Here is a 17185-nt window from a genome sequence, read left to right as displayed (position 1 = left end):
CGTCTCTACTAAAAATACAAAAAATTAGCTGGGCATGGTGGTGCGTGCCTGTAATCCCAGCTACTCAGGAGGCTGAGGCAGGAGAATTGCCTGAACCCAGGAGGCGGAGGTTGCGGTGAGCCGAGATCGCGCCATTGCACTCCAGCCTGGGTAACATGAGTGAATCTCCGTCTCAAAAAAACAAAAACAAAAACAAACAAACAAACAAAAAACACCTTTGTGTAGATCTTTGTATCTGCCTGGAGTGTCCTACTTCATATCCTTCCTTTGGGGAATTCCTTCTCATCTCAGGACCAACTCAAATGTCAGCCACTCAGGGGCCTTCCCTGACTATCTTAGGCAGAGGGAGTTGATTCTTCAGCTCTCCCATAATATTTTGCTCAAATGCTGCACAAAATGGTGCCTAAATGTGGCATCAACTCTGTAGACACACTCCCTGGATTAAATCCAGGCTCTGTTATTTATTAGTTTTATGCCCTTGGGCAAGTTACTTAACCTTTCTGTGCCTGGATTTCTTTGGCTTTAAAATGGAAGCAATAATCAAACACCATCAAGTTGTTATGAAGTTTAAATAGATTAATATGCTGCAAGCATTTAGAACAGAGAAGGCATATGATAGTTGAGATGGTGAAGGACCTTAAGTGCCAGCACTATGGGTTACACCTGAACCCAGAGCAAAAGAGACACCCCAGAAGACAGGAGCTAGTGGAGGAATTTCTTCAGTTATGCAGTTTTTGTTCATTGCTTATTCCATTCTCTTATAACTCTCTGCCTGTATTTATCTTCCATCCATCTTTTGTTTTCTAATGTTTTATTTTTTCCCTGGGCTATGATTTCTACAGGGTTGGGTCCAGATCTTGTCATTTTGGTCTTACTCATACCTTTTACGCTGACTGTCATAAAACAGGTATTTGGTAAATGATTGATTGGTTGATTTCTAATTCTGGCGTAGATGAGTGTGATTCATCAATGCTTAAAAAACCCTTCCATAGAATTTTGATTTGATTGTTTCTAGCAATTCCACAAAGGGTTTATTCCTCAGAAAATATCAAAAATAAGAGAAATTTTTGTTCCACTTTATTTCACAATTTAGGTATAAAAATATGCAGAGTTCTTCTTGTGAATTAAGTCAAATATAATCAGAAGAGAAGTAAGCATAATGAGCTACAGATTATCTTCAGTGAACTAATGAGGTGTGATTTTTTTTTTTCATTTACAGTTTGTAGGAGGAAATCATGGTCTTCTGAAAAGTGTCCCTGCTTTTGTACAATTTAGGGCAAATATCCATGTCTTTCACAAGTTGCCAAAATCTGTTAAATCTAGTATTTTGTTCCAGTTGCTTGAATCTAGGCACCATTATTTCATCAGCCGACAGAATCTCCTCTTAAGATCATTATAATAGGGTTTGTCAACATTTGTTTAAAATCCTCCTCAGACGTATAGTTTGTTAGCGGACTGTAGTTTGTCCACCAGATTGCCTTTCAAAAAACAACCAAAGATTAATGAAAATATATCTAAAAGACCTTATATAAAAATGGGAATGATCAGGCTGGGAGACTGATTCTTGGCAGTCTTTGACTTTTTATGGCAATTACATAATAACAGTGGTTACGAAGAAATTAGCAGAGTGGAGCATAGTGATATACAACATTTTATATCACATTATAAACACACTGTGAAAATGTTGCCATAAAGTTGTGTGGTTTTCTTTATTGGGCTGTTTTTTTTTAAAGTTCCCCATGTTTCTCATTTGGGTGGTTCAGAGCAGTACCATTGATACAGACAAACTGAGAAGCACAATTACCTTTTAGTTCTGTGGAAAGGAAATCAGATACAGATGAGCTTTCTCACTAATTACTTCCATAAAACAGTGTGATGACACATTGAAATCTCCTCTTGCTTCTGCTTTTGGTGTAACTGCTAAAGCAGATGAACGTTTTTCTTTTCCTTTAAAATCATTAAGATTTTGGTGAATTGTCCATTCATTGATTGTGTTATTCTATGTGTCCCTCCAAGAAATAGTTTGGTTAGTGAATTAATCCTAAAGCATAAAGCAAGAAAAATCTGGCATTGGGCTTTCTTGAAAGGCACACGGGGCATAGTTGGTGATGTAATTGCCACCGTAAGCACTTCTGAGGAATACGTACTACATTCCCCTTGAATGGAGACATATATGGAAGTTTATTATGCCCACCTTAAAGACAGCGGTGTCCCATGTTTTTTGTTTATGCATGCCCATTAGTTTGTGAGTTTGTATGTTTACTTGTTTGGTTTTATGTTGAGCAAAATTAGGGAACTCTAAGAACTTTTCACTTAACCATGAGTGAAATGGGGAGCTATTGGGATGGCAGCGGGGGTCTGAGTGGAGTGGTAACACGATCTAACTTTACAGGATTCCCTGGCTTCTGGGTTGAGAATAGATGGAGGGGAGGCAAGGGTAGAAGTGGTGAGGCCAGCTAGGAGACCCTTGAGCTATGACAAGATGTGTAAGATGACAGTAGCTTGGAAAAAGGCAGTAAAATGCAGCCCGTGAGAAGCATTGACTCTGGCTAAATTCCGAAAGAAGAATCAACATGACTTGTTGATAGATGTGGTTAGGTGTGAAAGAATAGAAGTCAAGCATAACTCTAAGATTTTGGCTAAACAGCTGCAAAGATGGAGCTGTAAGGATTAAGTGATCAATGGGTGAGAATCAGGAGGGTGAGAGAGCAGGATTTGCGGGTGCTGATGAAGTGCTCCTGACATTTCATGCAGCTCTTCCCCTGCTGGCCCCTGAATGCTTCTGAACCTGAGCTCTCTCATCATGGCTCCTATCTCAGCTCTTTTTAAGAGCTCTGCTAAGCTTCCCATCCTGCCCTTGTGTCTTTGGAGAGTGATCATGAGCTGATGGTTTGCCCAGTGCCTTCTCTGGAAGGTTATTGAGAGTCCTCTCTCAGTCAGGATCCAGGTGGCACGGTAAGGGAAGGTAGTCACTTTTTTTTTTTTAATTGCATTTTAGGTTTTGAGGTACATGTGAAGAACATGCAAGATTGTTGTTGCATAGGTACACACATGGCAGTGTGGTTTGCTGCCTTCTTCCCCGTCACCTATATCTGGCATTTCTCCCCATGGTATCTCTCCCCACCTCCCCACTTTTTACATGCCCTGCAAATGGACTGTCGATAATGGTGGTTGATTCTTGGCAGCTGTTTTGCTGTTTATAGCAATGGCTTATGCTATAATGAAGGGAACAGGGATTAGCAGTCTTTATAGTTAGTATATAGAATGTGTGATGTGTAAACATATTATAAAGATGTTGCTTAGAGGGGTTGTTGAGACAGGCCATCCCAAATCCTGACACCAGTAGAATGTTCTCCCTCTGTGATTCTGAACTGCTGGCTTAGTTTAGTATACAAGGTGGGGGCTTTGTGAAATGTACTGTGCGTAGGAATCATATGGGGATCTTTTTAAGTTGCTGGTTCTGATTTAGTAGTTCTCAGAGGGAGTGGGAGCACTAAGAATCCGTGTTTCTAACATGAATTGCAGGTGAAGATGTGGCTGGTACTGGCCTAAGGACCAAGTTTTTAGTGGCTTTAGACTTGCTTAATTTCTGCAGTCTGTACAGCTATTGATCCTCCTAACAAAGATCCAAGTGCATCTATCATAAATAGATGGAATGGATGGCATTTGAATTGGTGGAGAGCAGTGCTCAGACCTAATGGGCATGGGAGAGGGCTGACAGAGAGCAGGGGAGGAGGAACAGAGGTGGAATCTAGCATCTTCCTGCAAACACATGGTGCCTATTCCCAGAACTAGGAGTCTTAAGAAGTTGAATTTGATCAGACTACATCTTGGAGGACATTGATTAGCCGACTGACTTTTAGAATATTGTGTCAACCTCTACTTGAACATTTTCAGTGGCTATGCGTCACATGCCAAAATAATTTTAAGTGGTACATGAGCAATTTAGGTTATAGGTGGGGCATCAATATTTTCTTATATTCTTAATAGTTATGTTATCTTGAATTTATCTTAAGAGTTTAGATATCTGCTTTTCTCATCAATTGGTGAGGTTCCTGTGCACAGTGGCCACACTTCATCTGTGGTTCTGTCTCTAGATCCTGCCCATCATCATTGTTCAATACATAGAGAAAGGCCTAGTTAAACTTAGCCAGAGATTCTGAAGTAAATGTAGCTAAACTTTGTTGGGTTCTCAATGTTGGCACTGTTTTCACTAGAACATAATACTTTTAACAAAAATGTAAAGACTTATGAGAAAATATTTTAGAACCTTTCTAATCACTTCTTGGTGAACAAAGCTTAGTATTACAGAGAGGATTAATGATGTTGCCAAAATATAAATCATTCTGACAGATGACACGTTGGTGACAGACAAATTATTGACAGATTCTGGGAAAAAAATGCCAGCATGTTTAAAGTCTGTCTTTAAAATATTAGCTTTTTAAATGGGATCTTTCTTAATTTCTGTATTTTGGGAACACTAGATATTTGTAAACTGTTAAGAATGACTTTTTAAAATTCATTTTCTTACCCTCCCTCAAATAAAAATGAGAGGATTTTAACAAAATAATTGTTTGAGACATTACATAGTGGGAGTGGTTAATGAGGATGTTTTATGATAGAATTTAAACTTTGATTTATAAAAAAAATTGAGACCATTTAGTTTCTTCAGATTGCTCTTTTATGAGCTTTTTTTTCCCCTCAAAAAAGCTTGTTTGATTTTTCTAATGGTTAAAGTAATAAATATTAATTGTAGAAAGTTTTAGGAAAATATTGAAAAACTTAAAAAGTAAAGTAAAAGTCATATGATTCCCAACATGAAGAAATACTGTTTTGGCATATTTTGTGTGTGTCTTATAATATCTCTCTGGTTTTGGTATCAGGGTAATACTAACCTAGTAAAATGAATTGGAAAATATTGTTTCCTTTTCAATTATCTGGAAGAGTTTGTGTAGAATCACATTATTGCTTCCTTAAATATTTGGTACTGTGTATCAGGTAAGCCTTCTGGGCCTGACATTTTCTTTGTGAGAAGGTTATTTATCTATGTCTTTGCTGAGTGAACTATGGCTGTTTGTGTCAACAGACTTATCAGGTTCATCTAAGTTGATGAATGTATTGGTACAAATTTAGTTATAATTTTTCTTGTTATCCTTTTAGTATCTATAGCATCTGTAATAATGTCATCGCTATCATTCTTGATATCAGTAATTTCTGTCTTTTCTGGATTAAAAAAAGGGTTACTAATTTTATTGATGAAGAGTTTTTCAATGTAGGTAAAGGTTTTTAAATTTTATTGAGCAATAACAATGACAAAAACCCACCAGCTTTTGGTTTTGATTTTTCTGTATTGTTTTTCAGTTTTGTATTTGATTGATTTCATTCCTGATTTTCCCCCCTTCCTTCTACTTCATTTGGCCTTAATTTGATGAGATGAAAGCACAGTTCATTGATCCGAGATGATCTTTTCTGATATAGGTGTTTCATGACATTCCTTTCTCCCAAATACTGCTTTAGTGTCTTTCATATATTTTGATATTGCCATATTCTTTCACTACAAAATACATTGTAATTTCTTTTTGATTTCTTCTTTGATCAGTGGGTTATTAAGAATTATGTTATTTAGTTTAAAAATATTTGGGGATTTTCCAGTGATATTTCTGTTGTTAGTTTAAAACTTAATTCCATTGCAATCAGATAACATATTTTGTATGAATTCTTTTAAGTGTATTGAGATTTGTTTTCTGACTCAGAATTTGGACTGTCTTCATAATGCTCACTGTGAACTTAATAGAAAAATGTACAATCTGCTGTTTTAGGGTGGAATATTCTAGAAATGCCAGTCAGGTCTATTTGGTAGATAATGTTGTCTTCTATAGCCTTATTGATTTTTCTGTCTAGTTGTCCTGTCAATTATTGAAGAAAGACATATTAATCTCTGACTCTTTGTGGATATGTCCATTTCTCTGTGTAGTTCTGTTTTGGCTTGTGTATTTTGAAGCTTATTAATTAGGGGTGTGAATGTTTAGGATTCTTACATCTTCCTGATTAGTGAATCTCTTTATCATTGTCAAATAATTTTATTCTGTTGTTATTATTATTCTGAAAGTTTCTTTCTCTGATATATAGTTATACCAGACTTTACAGGAAAAATTATATTTCCTAAACAATACAGTGCAACAATTTACATATAACCATATATATATGGTTAATCCAGCTTTCCTTTGATTAGTGTTATCATGGTATATCTTATTCCATTCTTTTATTTAACTTTTTTATGTCTTTAGAGTACATTTCTGTAGGCAGTACATGGTTGTTGGGTCTTGCTTTTTTATCCATTTTGACAATCTCTGTGTTTTAATTGGGATGTTTAGACCATTTATATTTGAGGTAATTATTGACATGGTCAGGTTTAAGTCTATCATCTATTTGTTTTCTATTTGCTCCATCTGTTCTTTGTTCCCCTTTCCCTTTTTTGTTGCTTTTTAAATTGTTAGCATTTTTTTATGATCAATTTTATCTCCTTTCTTGGTTTGTTAGCTTTAGAGGTTGCTTTAGAGTTTATAGTAAAATCAGGCTTCCATACCCATGAGTTCCACATTGGTGGATTCAACCAACTGTGGATCAAAAATATTTGGAAAAAAAAAAGCATCTGTACTGAACATGTAGACTGTTTTTATTGTCATTATTTCCTAAAGAAAACAGTATAACAACTATTTAAATAGCATTTACATTATATTAGGCAGCGTAAATAATCTGGAGAAGATTTAAAGTATACTGGAAGATGTGCATAGGTTATATGCAAATACTATACCATTTTTTATCAGCGACTGGAGCATTCGCAGATTTTGGTAGCTGAGCTGGGTTTTGGAACCAATCCCTCATGGATATTGAGGGATGCCTGTGTACATACTTACCTGGCATATTTTAGGTACTCAGTAAATATTTACTGAATGAAGACATGAACAAATGTCTCCCTGGTACCCAGGCCACAGGGCTGCTGAGAGCCAGAGGCACCAAGAGTGGCTATCAGTCCTATGCTGTCAGACAATTGTTCTTCCCCAGCTTTTAATTTTTTCTCTTTTATGCCATATTATTTATGGCTATTGGCTTTACTCTTCTGGTCGTGATGTTAGTCCCTTGAGATTAGGCATCTATATCCTCTTCTCCTTCAGTCCCTGATGGTTTCAGTAAATAGGGTCTTTATCCTCAGGTGTGCTTTCCCCAGGCTTTTTTTTGAAAGAGTGCATGGGGTGCATCCTCTGGATGAAGGAGGCTATGGCCTTGACTTATTGTGGCCAAACCCCTAAAAGTAAGAAATTCTTATCAGGAAGGACAGATATTTTTTAAGGTAGTAAATAGGAAAAAAGCCTTCAAAGAAATGGTCTAAATTAACTTTAGCTGATCTAGGCAAAGCTACACATGGGAAGGAAATTCAGATCTAACAGATTTTCCCCATTCTTGGAATGCCACCAGTTTTTTCAAGTCTCTTGGAAAAGCACACAGACACACCCCCCTACACACACACGTATATATATGATTGGACTTCTTGATTAAAAAAGAAAAACTTATGCTTTCTTTTTCTTTTCTCTTTTGCAGCAAGTAACTGGCAGAAGTTTTGGTGATAAAGATTTTCGGACAGGTTTAGAAAATGGAATCCTCCTCTGCGAGTAAGTATAGCCTATATTCAGTTGGTTTTATTCAAAAAAGTCATTAATACTATCCAATTTGCCTGTAAGACTTCTGAAGCTAAAAATATCACTGGGCTAGCTAGGCAAGAGACACAAGTCAGTGTGGGAGCCTTGGTGTGTCAGTAGGGAGTGGTGGGGACTGTGGCAACTGCAAACAAGACAGAGAAAGAGCGCCTGGTAGCTGATGCTCAGCTCCAGTAATCTTTCTCTGTGCATCAATTTGAGCCCAGGTAATTGTAAGGGTGGACCTAATTGTGGTAAAAGTAATAGCCTTTCTCCCCTCTTAAATCCCAAACAAAAGCAGCTTGTGCCAAAAGAAGACAGTGCTTCTAAATACTTATAGCATCTTAAAAGCATGCCAGGTTATGTTCCTCGCTTTGCCTGTTTCACTGATATATTTTGGATATTTAATTTGTGCTGTGGGAAAAATTTAAATGTGAACAATAACTGTATTGTTTAATTTTTGTGTTTTGAAGAATTCATAGCTCCTGTGAAGTAGTTCTAGATACAAAATAAGCAGAGCTTTCATACTTACAAAGTATAGACATAAATTTCAAGATTTCAAAATTTGTATTAATTCTGTGATTTCTGTAATTACAGAATTATTCTGTAATTTCTATACTGATTTTTTTGAAGTAAAATGTACATACACTGAAACAGCTCCTAATTGTACAATCTAATGGCTTTTGAAAGATGTGCACACGTATGTAACCTATACCCTAATCAAGATTAGAATAAAAAGTTTCCTCATGCCCCTTTTCACTCAATCTCAAGCTCCTGGAGACAAACACCATTCTGATCTGTGTCACCGTAGCATCTATTTTGCCTTTTCTTAAACTTGATGTCAATTGAATCATATAGAAAAAAACTCTTATTCTGGCAGCTTTCAGAATATTGCTTGGGATACACTGATGAAATGGAAGGGGTGTGGGTTTCGGAGCCTGAGGACAAGAGAGTCATGTTCCTACTTTACTCCTAAATCATTTAATCTCCCCAAGTGTCATTTTATTTTCTAAAATAGTAATAAAAAACTGTAACTCTATTTCATAGGCTTTTTATAAATTTCAAAAGATAGGGTAAGTGAGGCACTTTCAAAGATCATGCAGCACTGTACAAATGTTGACTATTTTGTTGAACCTCTCAACATAGCTCATGTCAGCATTTTTTTCTACTTCCCCAGTGTTCTTCTTTCTTCAAAAACAAGTGTATATCTTCTGTTTGATGTTTCCATGTTCTATTTTCTATGAAGTCTCTCCGCCCTACTCATATTGTTAATCCCTCACCACCTCTTTTCCCTTTATTATTACATCTAAATCAGAGCTTAACTCTTAGGTAAGCTGTAATTACTTCAGCACCTCAGTGGAGGCAAGCCCAGTCAGGCTCTGAACTCTTTCCTTCTGTTCTAGCACTTGCCTTTCCCATGATTCTGGGCTTAGCCCTCTCCTGAACAGAATCTGATCTAATTCATGTGGATCATGTTGGTTGAGTTGAAGTGGGTCTTTTGTCCAAGTTTTGTTTACCTAACATTTGCTCCAGAGATTCTTGTAGACGTCCACTTCTCTACTGTATTCTCATGCCTGGTAGGTAGGATGAAATTGTCTAAGTCATCTCACCACGGGGGATTGGACCCACTGGTCTATTTGAAGGAACATGAGCTTTGGAGTCTAAGGACTAGGGGATCAAGCCCTCATTTCCCCAGTGGGACTCTAGCTAGCAGCCCTGGCAAAGAGTTTGCTAAAGTGGAATGAACCACATAGGAGGCCTGAGGCAAGGAAAGCCAGTAGCATGAACTCCAGCTAGGTCCTTTGAGAGAAAGCTGGGTCAGGAGCCATAGAAACCAGATGCACACAGATTTCTAGAGATGGAACTTGCAGAGCAATGAGAACCAAAACCATGACCCAGGAGCTGCATGCAGCGGTGGCTGTGGACAAGGGAGGAAGAGCATTTTCTTCCTCACCCTTATGGCTAGGTTTTGTCTAAGTCGAGACTATGAGGCTGCCACAGACTGAGATTAGCAGGTGTATTTTCTGGAACTTGTATCCCAAGGCCAATCTAGCAAAGAGGAGGACTTGCTCTGTTGCCAGTGTGGGATTGGTAGATGGCAGGGGCCAAAAGCCAGGACACTCAGCATGGAGGGTTTTAGGAAGTTGAAGGCTCCCAGACAATGGAGCTACGCAGTTGTCAAACACCTGTCTTTGGAGATTAGATTAGAATGCCTAAGTCTGTACTACTCTCTAGAACCAGAGAGAGTTTAGAGGATGCTGGTCATTAGGAGTTCTAACTCATAGCTACCCCATTCCACAGAAACATTTAAAAATAGAAGGACTCTCTACAATTTCAAATTTTGAAAACTAAGCAGTTTTCCTCTTCTTAGAATGGAGCTTTTTATAGTACATAGCCTTTAAAAAATTATTTGATGCTTTCCAGTTTTGTGTTATTCAAAATAGAAGCCCAGTTGGTATCTTGGAACAGTGTTTTCATCCCAGTTGGCAAATACATGAGCAGCATTATTGAATTCTTTCTTTTGTTCAACAAATGTTCATCGTTTTGTCCAAGTTGGATCCACTATAAATGTTAGTAGCAACTGTGTAGAGACACCAGGCTCTTTGTTCACTAAAAATTTCCTGGTTTGTTGTAGGAAAAAAAAAAAAACTTCATCATTTTCATCAAACAGAAGGATACCTTCTGGGCTGGGGTCTGGTTTTCTCCTGACCAGCCTGGTTTCAAACTTCACTGTGGTCTCTAAGGAATATTATTATACTTATTTTATGGAGGACATAACTGGGGTACAAAGGATTAAATAACTTGGCTAAGGTCACACAGATAAAAAAATATTTAAGTTTTGCTGGGCACAGTGGCTGATGCCTGTAATCCCAGCACTTTGGGAGGCTGAGGCACGTGGATCACCTGAGGTCAGGAATTCAAGACCAGCCTGGTCAACATGGTGAAATCCCATCTCTACTAAAAACACAAAAAATTAGCCGGACTTGATGGCGGACACCTGTAATCCCAGCTACTTGGGAGAATGAGGCAGGAGAATTGTTTGAACCAGGGAGGTGGAGGTTGCAGTGAACCGAGATTGCACTACTGCACTTCAGCCTGGGCAACAAGAGCGAAACTTTGTCTCAAAAAACAATTAAGTTCAGGAGGCCTGATTCCTTAGCTTTTGCTCTTCATCACTGCCCTGTTCTAGAATTCGGATTCTAATGGGAGAGAAAAGAAAGAGATTGGCAGGTGGGGAGAGGAGAGGGCATTAGTGCCTGCAGACATAAGTGTGAGGAGGGTGGCAGTGCAAAGGGTGAACCACCAGGTCTCAACTGGGCAGAGGACAAAGAAGGACTGTATGGGGTTGATGGTCTTAGAAAAACATAAGCATCAAGGACCTGGTGGTCCCACTTGCGCTAAGAAGGCGACTTTCATAAAAATGAGGGCAAGAGAGCTGAAAGGGTCAGAGACTGTGGTCAGTGGAGGATGTAGGTGTTTCAGTTATCAATAGAGTGGTCAAGACCAGATGGCGACAAACAAGAATAGTGGACCTGGATTAAAGACTACGGAGACAGGAGAGAGAAAAGACGAGCACCTACATGCAGCATCTACGACAGAAATGGAATACCCTCAAAATCACCCTGGGAGATCTCGTATTTCATATGGCTTTGAATATGCAACCCCCATGCAGGAATACTAATACATAAATGTATAATTTATAGTAACAGCAAGCACAAAATAGAGTGTATGTGCTCAGTGGAATGGCAGTAGATGTGTTTTTGCCATCCTCATGTCTCTCTCCCTCTTGTTTTTGCCAAGTGTGTGTATAGTTGAAGTTTCAGAGGTTAAATGCTTAAATGATATGAGCCCTCTTCTGAGTGTTTAATAAAAGAATGGGGTCAAAGTGTGACAGAGCCACAATCATGTGACAAATGTTATGCTGTTAGAAATATTAATCATATATGGCACAGTATCCTTGATGATTTATGAGTCAAAAAGTAAGGATGCAGAGAGTTATTCTTTAAAGAAGAGGTTCCCAGGGGTTAAGCATGGTGGCTCATGCCTGTAATCCCAGTACTTTGGGATGCCAAGGTGGGCAGACCATGAGGTCAAGAGTTTGAGACCAGCCTGACCAACATGGTGAAACCCTGTCTCTACTAAAAATACAAAAATTAGCTGGGCATGGTGGCACGTGCCTGTAATCCCAGCTACTCAGGAGGCTGAGGCAGGCAAATCGCTTGAACCCAGGAGTCAGAGGTTGCAGTGAGCCAAGATCGCACCACGGCACTCCAGCCTGGGCAACAGAGTGAGACTCCATCTCAAAAAGAAGCTATTGGAGTCATTAGAAGGTGATATTCTCTACTTCCCTGACAAACACACCAGGCTGTTTTGAAATGACTCCAGAAATGAAACTTTCTGACTTGTATTCCTGACTCTGATTTTATTATTTAGATAGGAGTCTATGGAATTTTATCTGGATCAGGGGTTGGCAAATTATGGCCCTTGGCCTGTGTTTGTACTGGCCTTCTTGCTAAGGATTTTTTTTTTTTTTTTTTTAACATTTTTAAAGGATTGTAAACCAAACTAAATTAAACAAGAGTCCATACGTGGCTCACAAAGCCTGAAGTGTTTACTATCTGGTCCTTTACAGAGAAACTTTGCCAGTTCAAAAGGACTGTGGAATTAATTTTAGCTGTAAATTGTTTATCCTTGTAAAGTTAAGAAACGGAGTTTGGGCAGTGCAAAATGCTCTTTGGGTAAATCAAATAACTTTTTACAAAATGTTTTCCCAGGAGTCTCTTTATAAATTTTCTCCCCCACCATTTTATTTTGGACAATTTCAAATTTATAGAAAAGTTATGAGAATAATATAATAGATATCCATGTACCCTGCACCTCAATATACTAATTATTATCATTTTATCATATTTGCTTTATCTCTTAATGTATATATGCCTCTTTTTCTCTGAGCCATTTGGACATAAGATGCAAACATTGTGAAACTTGACTCCTAAATGTTGCAGGGTGGATCTTTTAAATATAGGAACATTATCCTCCATAAACATTCAAGGCATTTAGCAATAATACAGTAACATCTAAAGCATATTCCAGAGTTAAATCCTAGTATCCCCAACAATATCCTTTATGCTGATTTTTTTTTAAAAATCTAGGATCTAATCAAAGGTCACACATTGCATTTGGTTAGGTCTCCTTAGTTTCCCTAAACCTAGGACCATCCATCCAGTCTTTTGTGTCTTTCATCACATTAACATGTTTCAAGATTCCAGACAAGCTATTTTGTAGGTATCTTACATTTGGGTTTTTCTAATTGCTTCCTCATGGTTAAATTCAGGTTAGACAGTTATAGCAAGGGAATTACATGGGTGATGGTAAATGTTCTTGGCATGGGACATAGTAGAGTTTTTCCCATTGTTGGTAATGTTATGATTGATAATTGGTCAAGGTGATATCCCAAGATTTATGCATTGTTAATATGCCTTTTCTTCTTTGTCACCTGTGGAAGATACTCTGAAGTTGTGGAAATAAGTTGGTATCCCAAGCTCTTTCATCCAATGGGTTTAGTATCTGTTGATGATACTTTCCTCAATCAGTCATTACACTTAGAGTTGCACAGTGGGGATTTTCTCATACTATTCTTTCTACATTTGTTAGCTGGCATTCTTGTGTCTTTTTTAAGAAAAGAGCTTTCCTCCCTCCTCTTTTTGAGTATCAACAATCCATTGGCATCCAAACTTTTATATTACCCTTAATTGCTAAAAAGTTCTCTATAGATAATGAAGGAGGTAAGTCATAATAGCAGGGCTATTTTACAAATACAACCAGAATATACAGCCTCTAAGATTTTAAAGTCAGTCTACTGGAAAAAGATTTTAGAGCTTCTGTGTTCATATAGGTAGGTGGTTTATATTTCTATTTGTTTTTATATTATCTTCCAATTCTTACTTTATCTTAGTGTTCACCTTTTGCAAGGTCAGATGTCCTGCCTTGGCCAATGTTCAGGCAGATCCACCAATATGACCATACTGGGCACACCTGCCCGAGGAAGGAGATTCCAGTGAAGACTTGGAGAGAGAAAGGTACTAGAAAAATGTAAGCATCAAGAGTCTGATAGTCCTGCTTGGTTTAATACAAGTGAGGGCATGAGAGAGCTGAAAGGATAGGAGGGTGAGGTCAGTGGAGGATGGAGGGGTTTCAGTTTTCGATAGAGTGGTCGAGACCAGATGGAGACAAACGAGAGAGGTGGACCTGGACTACAGAGGCAGGAGAGAGAAAAGACTAGCACCTTCAGGCAGCATAAATGATGGAAAGTGAGTAACATCAAAATCACCCCAGGAGATGTCATATTTTAGCATAGGGGCTTTAGGTGATGTCACTGGGGGGTTCAGGTAAGAACTTTGCACAAGAAAGACCATTAATGGGCCAGGCGCAGTGGCTCATGCCCGTAATCCCAATACTTTGGGAGGCCGAACTGGGCGGATCAGGAGGTCAAGAGATTGAGACCATCCTGGCCACCATGGTGAAACTCCATCTCTACTGAAAATACAAAAATTAGCCAGGCGTGGTGGCGTACACCTGTAATCCCAGCTACTCAAGAGTCTGAAGCGAAAGAATAGATTGAACCTGGGAGGCAGAGGTTGCAGTCAGCTGAGATTGTGCCACTGCACTCCAGCCTGGCGACAGAGTGAGACTCCATCTCAAGAAAAAAGAAAGACCATTAATGACCATGGTGGTTTTCTTTAAACCCCGAGAAAAGTACAGACCACATATGAGTTAGTTCTACACAGAACCTTCAATATTTTTAAGTTAGTCATAGTAAAAATTATTTCTTTGAAAGCATAGATATATGTGAATGAGGAAGAGCCTGCTGGTGGCTTACCGTTTTCCGTCTTATCTAAAGCATTCACTGCAAGAACCTCAAGGAAATGAACTCTTAAGTGTTTTAGAATCTCCTGTCTTTTGACCAGAGCTGTATGAAAGTCATATTTCTGCTTGTAAACATACAGTGGTGTAATTGGCGTAGGAGGCCGAAAAGATTTCCTCACTGTTCGGTGTTGCCTGATGTGTCAAATCAAGAGTGGATAAGCCCTATCTAGTCGTCACTACGTCAGAAGGAGGCAGAGGTATTCCAGCTTTTCTTTTGTTTCTTCTGCTCCCATGTTGCCTGTTTAGGGATAATTGTATGAAATTTTCAGATCCTTTGGTGGGGTCATTCCAGAAAAGGGACAGGCTTCCTTGCATTTTATCTCTAAGGTATAAATGAAAGTAACTTGAAAACATCCTTTTCCTGGTGATGAGGCACAATTCTGAATTATAGAAAACAATAGAAGACAGATTAATTCCTTTGCCCACTGTATTAAATCTTTAGTGGGAATCTTAATTTAGAATCAGAAAGGTGGGTTTAAAGTCAATGTCACTTTCACTCCCACCTCCCAGTGTAGAATTCTTTTGTTTTTGTCTTCAAATTTTATTTTAAGTTCCAGGGTATATGTGCAGGATGTGCAGGTTTGTTACATAGGTAAATGTGTGCTATGGTGGTTTGTTGCATAGATCAACTGGCTCTGTCACCCAGGTATTAAGCCAAGCATCTATTAGCTATTCTTCCTGATGCTCTCCCTCCCCCAGCACCCCCCTCCTGTACCACTGACAGGCCTCAGTGTGTGTTTAACCCCTATGTGTCTATGTGTTCTCATCATTCAGCTCTCATTTGTAAGTGAGATGTAGTGTTTGGTTTTCTGTTTTTGAGTTTGTTGAGGATGATGGCTTCTAGCTCCATCCATGTCCCTGCAAAGGACATGATCAAATTCCTTTTTATGGCTGCATAGTATTCCATGGTGTATCTCTACCATATTTTCTTTATCCAGGCTATCACTGTTGGGCATTTGGGTTGATTCCATGTCTTTGCTATTGTGAATAGTGCTGCAAGGAACATATGCGTGCATGTATCTTTATAATAGAATGATTTATATTCCTTTGGGTATATACCCAGTAATGGGATTTCTGGGTCAAACGGTATTTCTGCTTTGGGATCTTTGAGGAATCACCACACTCTCTTCCACAATGGTTAAACTAATTTACATTCACACCAGCAGTGTAAAGCATTCCTTTTTTTCTGCAATCTCGCCAGCATCTGTTGTTTGATTTTTTAATAATCACTATTCTGATGGCGTGAAATGGTATCTCATTGTGGTTTTGATTTGCATTTCTCTAATGATCCGTGATGTTGAGCTTTTTTTCATACTAGTGTAGAATTCTTTTTTCACTTTCCTCATTTCCTACATGTAGACATGTGTCAAAATGATGTTGGGTCTTCTACATTTAGAGAATGGGGTTTTTTTTTGGTAGTGGGGGGGGTTGAGTTGAAGTCTGCTAGTGAGAATTTTTGTTGTTGCCAGTGACAGACATGCAGCTGAAACCAGTTTAAGCAAAAATGGGATGTGATTGCTTCATGTGAATAAGCACAGAGGTCAATCACTGGTACACACACATACCCCAGGTACAGACATAACTATATAACCATGCTTGAACTACGTTATCTGTCTGTCTGCCTCCCTGCCTCTCTCTCTCTCTGCATATATATATGTCTAAGTTGTCTGTCCATCCACCCACCTATCCATCCATCCATCCAGCCAGCCATCATCTATCTCTTGATTCTGCTTTCTTCTTTATTGCCTTTGTCTTTGGGTAAGCTTTCCTATGTGGTGACAAAGTTGGCTACTGTTAGCTTTTAGCTTATATTTCACTAGCTTTGCAATCCCAGCAGGAAAAAAGAGATTTTTTTTTTTTTTTTTGGAGTAAAGTAATCCCACTAGAAGTCCTGGTGCCTACCCTTTATTGACCTCAGTTGGGCCTGGTGCTCATCTTGGAATTAACCAAGTGACCAGGTCTGGATTTGCCCTTGCTTGGAGCCAGGAAGTAGCCTGAGCTCTCACCACAGTCTACCCTACCCTACATCTACCCTATTATGCCTGGAGAGTTGGGAGGGAAAGTTGCTCAAGTGAAAATTAAGAAGCTATTATCAAAGAAGAAGGATTGAATATTGGACGAACAAAATCAATACATGCCTGATGAGGGACTGTTCTATCCAACAAGGATGGGCTGCCTTCGGAACTTCTGGTGGAGAAAAGGTGAGCGTAAGAGTGGTGTGCAAGCTTTATTAGGTGTCTTCAAGGCCTGGGTTAGACTCACATAGGGGTATGTTCAAAGAAGGATACTTGGGAGAGACTTATGTTTTGAGAAATTTCCTGTCAGGAGTCCATTCCTTTATCCCTTTCCTCTCTAAACTACAGAGTGAATTCCCTTGGTGAGGTAAAGCTGAGGCCACTGAAATCTACAGATCGGTCCTTCCTTGGGAGTATTGCCAGAGAAAAGCCTCTCTCCTGAGAAACAGGCCTTGTCCTCTGCAGGTTGGTTTCTGCAGCCCTCAGGTGATAACTGCCTTTGCTCTGAGCTTTCTCCCAGGCTTTTAACCTTGCTCTCCAGGGGTTTGG

At 38.9% G+C, this 17185-nt stretch overlaps 1 protein-coding gene across 10 annotated transcripts in view; it reads left to right on the top strand.

Moving 5' to 3' along the window:
• Positions 1-17185, top strand: part of LIMCH1 (LIM and calponin homology domains 1) — a 352295-nt gene that overhangs the window by 132404 nt on the left and 202706 nt on the right. For all 10 annotated transcript variants that reach the window (XM_037731824.1, XM_037731823.1, XM_017509857.2 and 7 more), the window contains exon 2: positions 7600-7670. In XM_037731824.1, the coding sequence (XP_037587752.1) occupies positions 7600-7670 (71 nt within the window). The remainder of the gene's footprint in view (positions 1-7599; positions 7671-17185) is intronic.

Source organism: Cebus imitator, unplaced genomic scaffold, assembly GCF_001604975.1.
Source record: "Cebus imitator isolate Cc_AM_T3 unplaced genomic scaffold, Cebus_imitator-1.0 Scaffold425, whole genome shotgun sequence".
NCBI classification, from domain to species: Eukaryota; Metazoa; Chordata; class Mammalia; order Primates; family Cebidae; genus Cebus; species Cebus imitator.
This window is presented reverse-complemented; position numbering and strand designations above follow the sequence as displayed.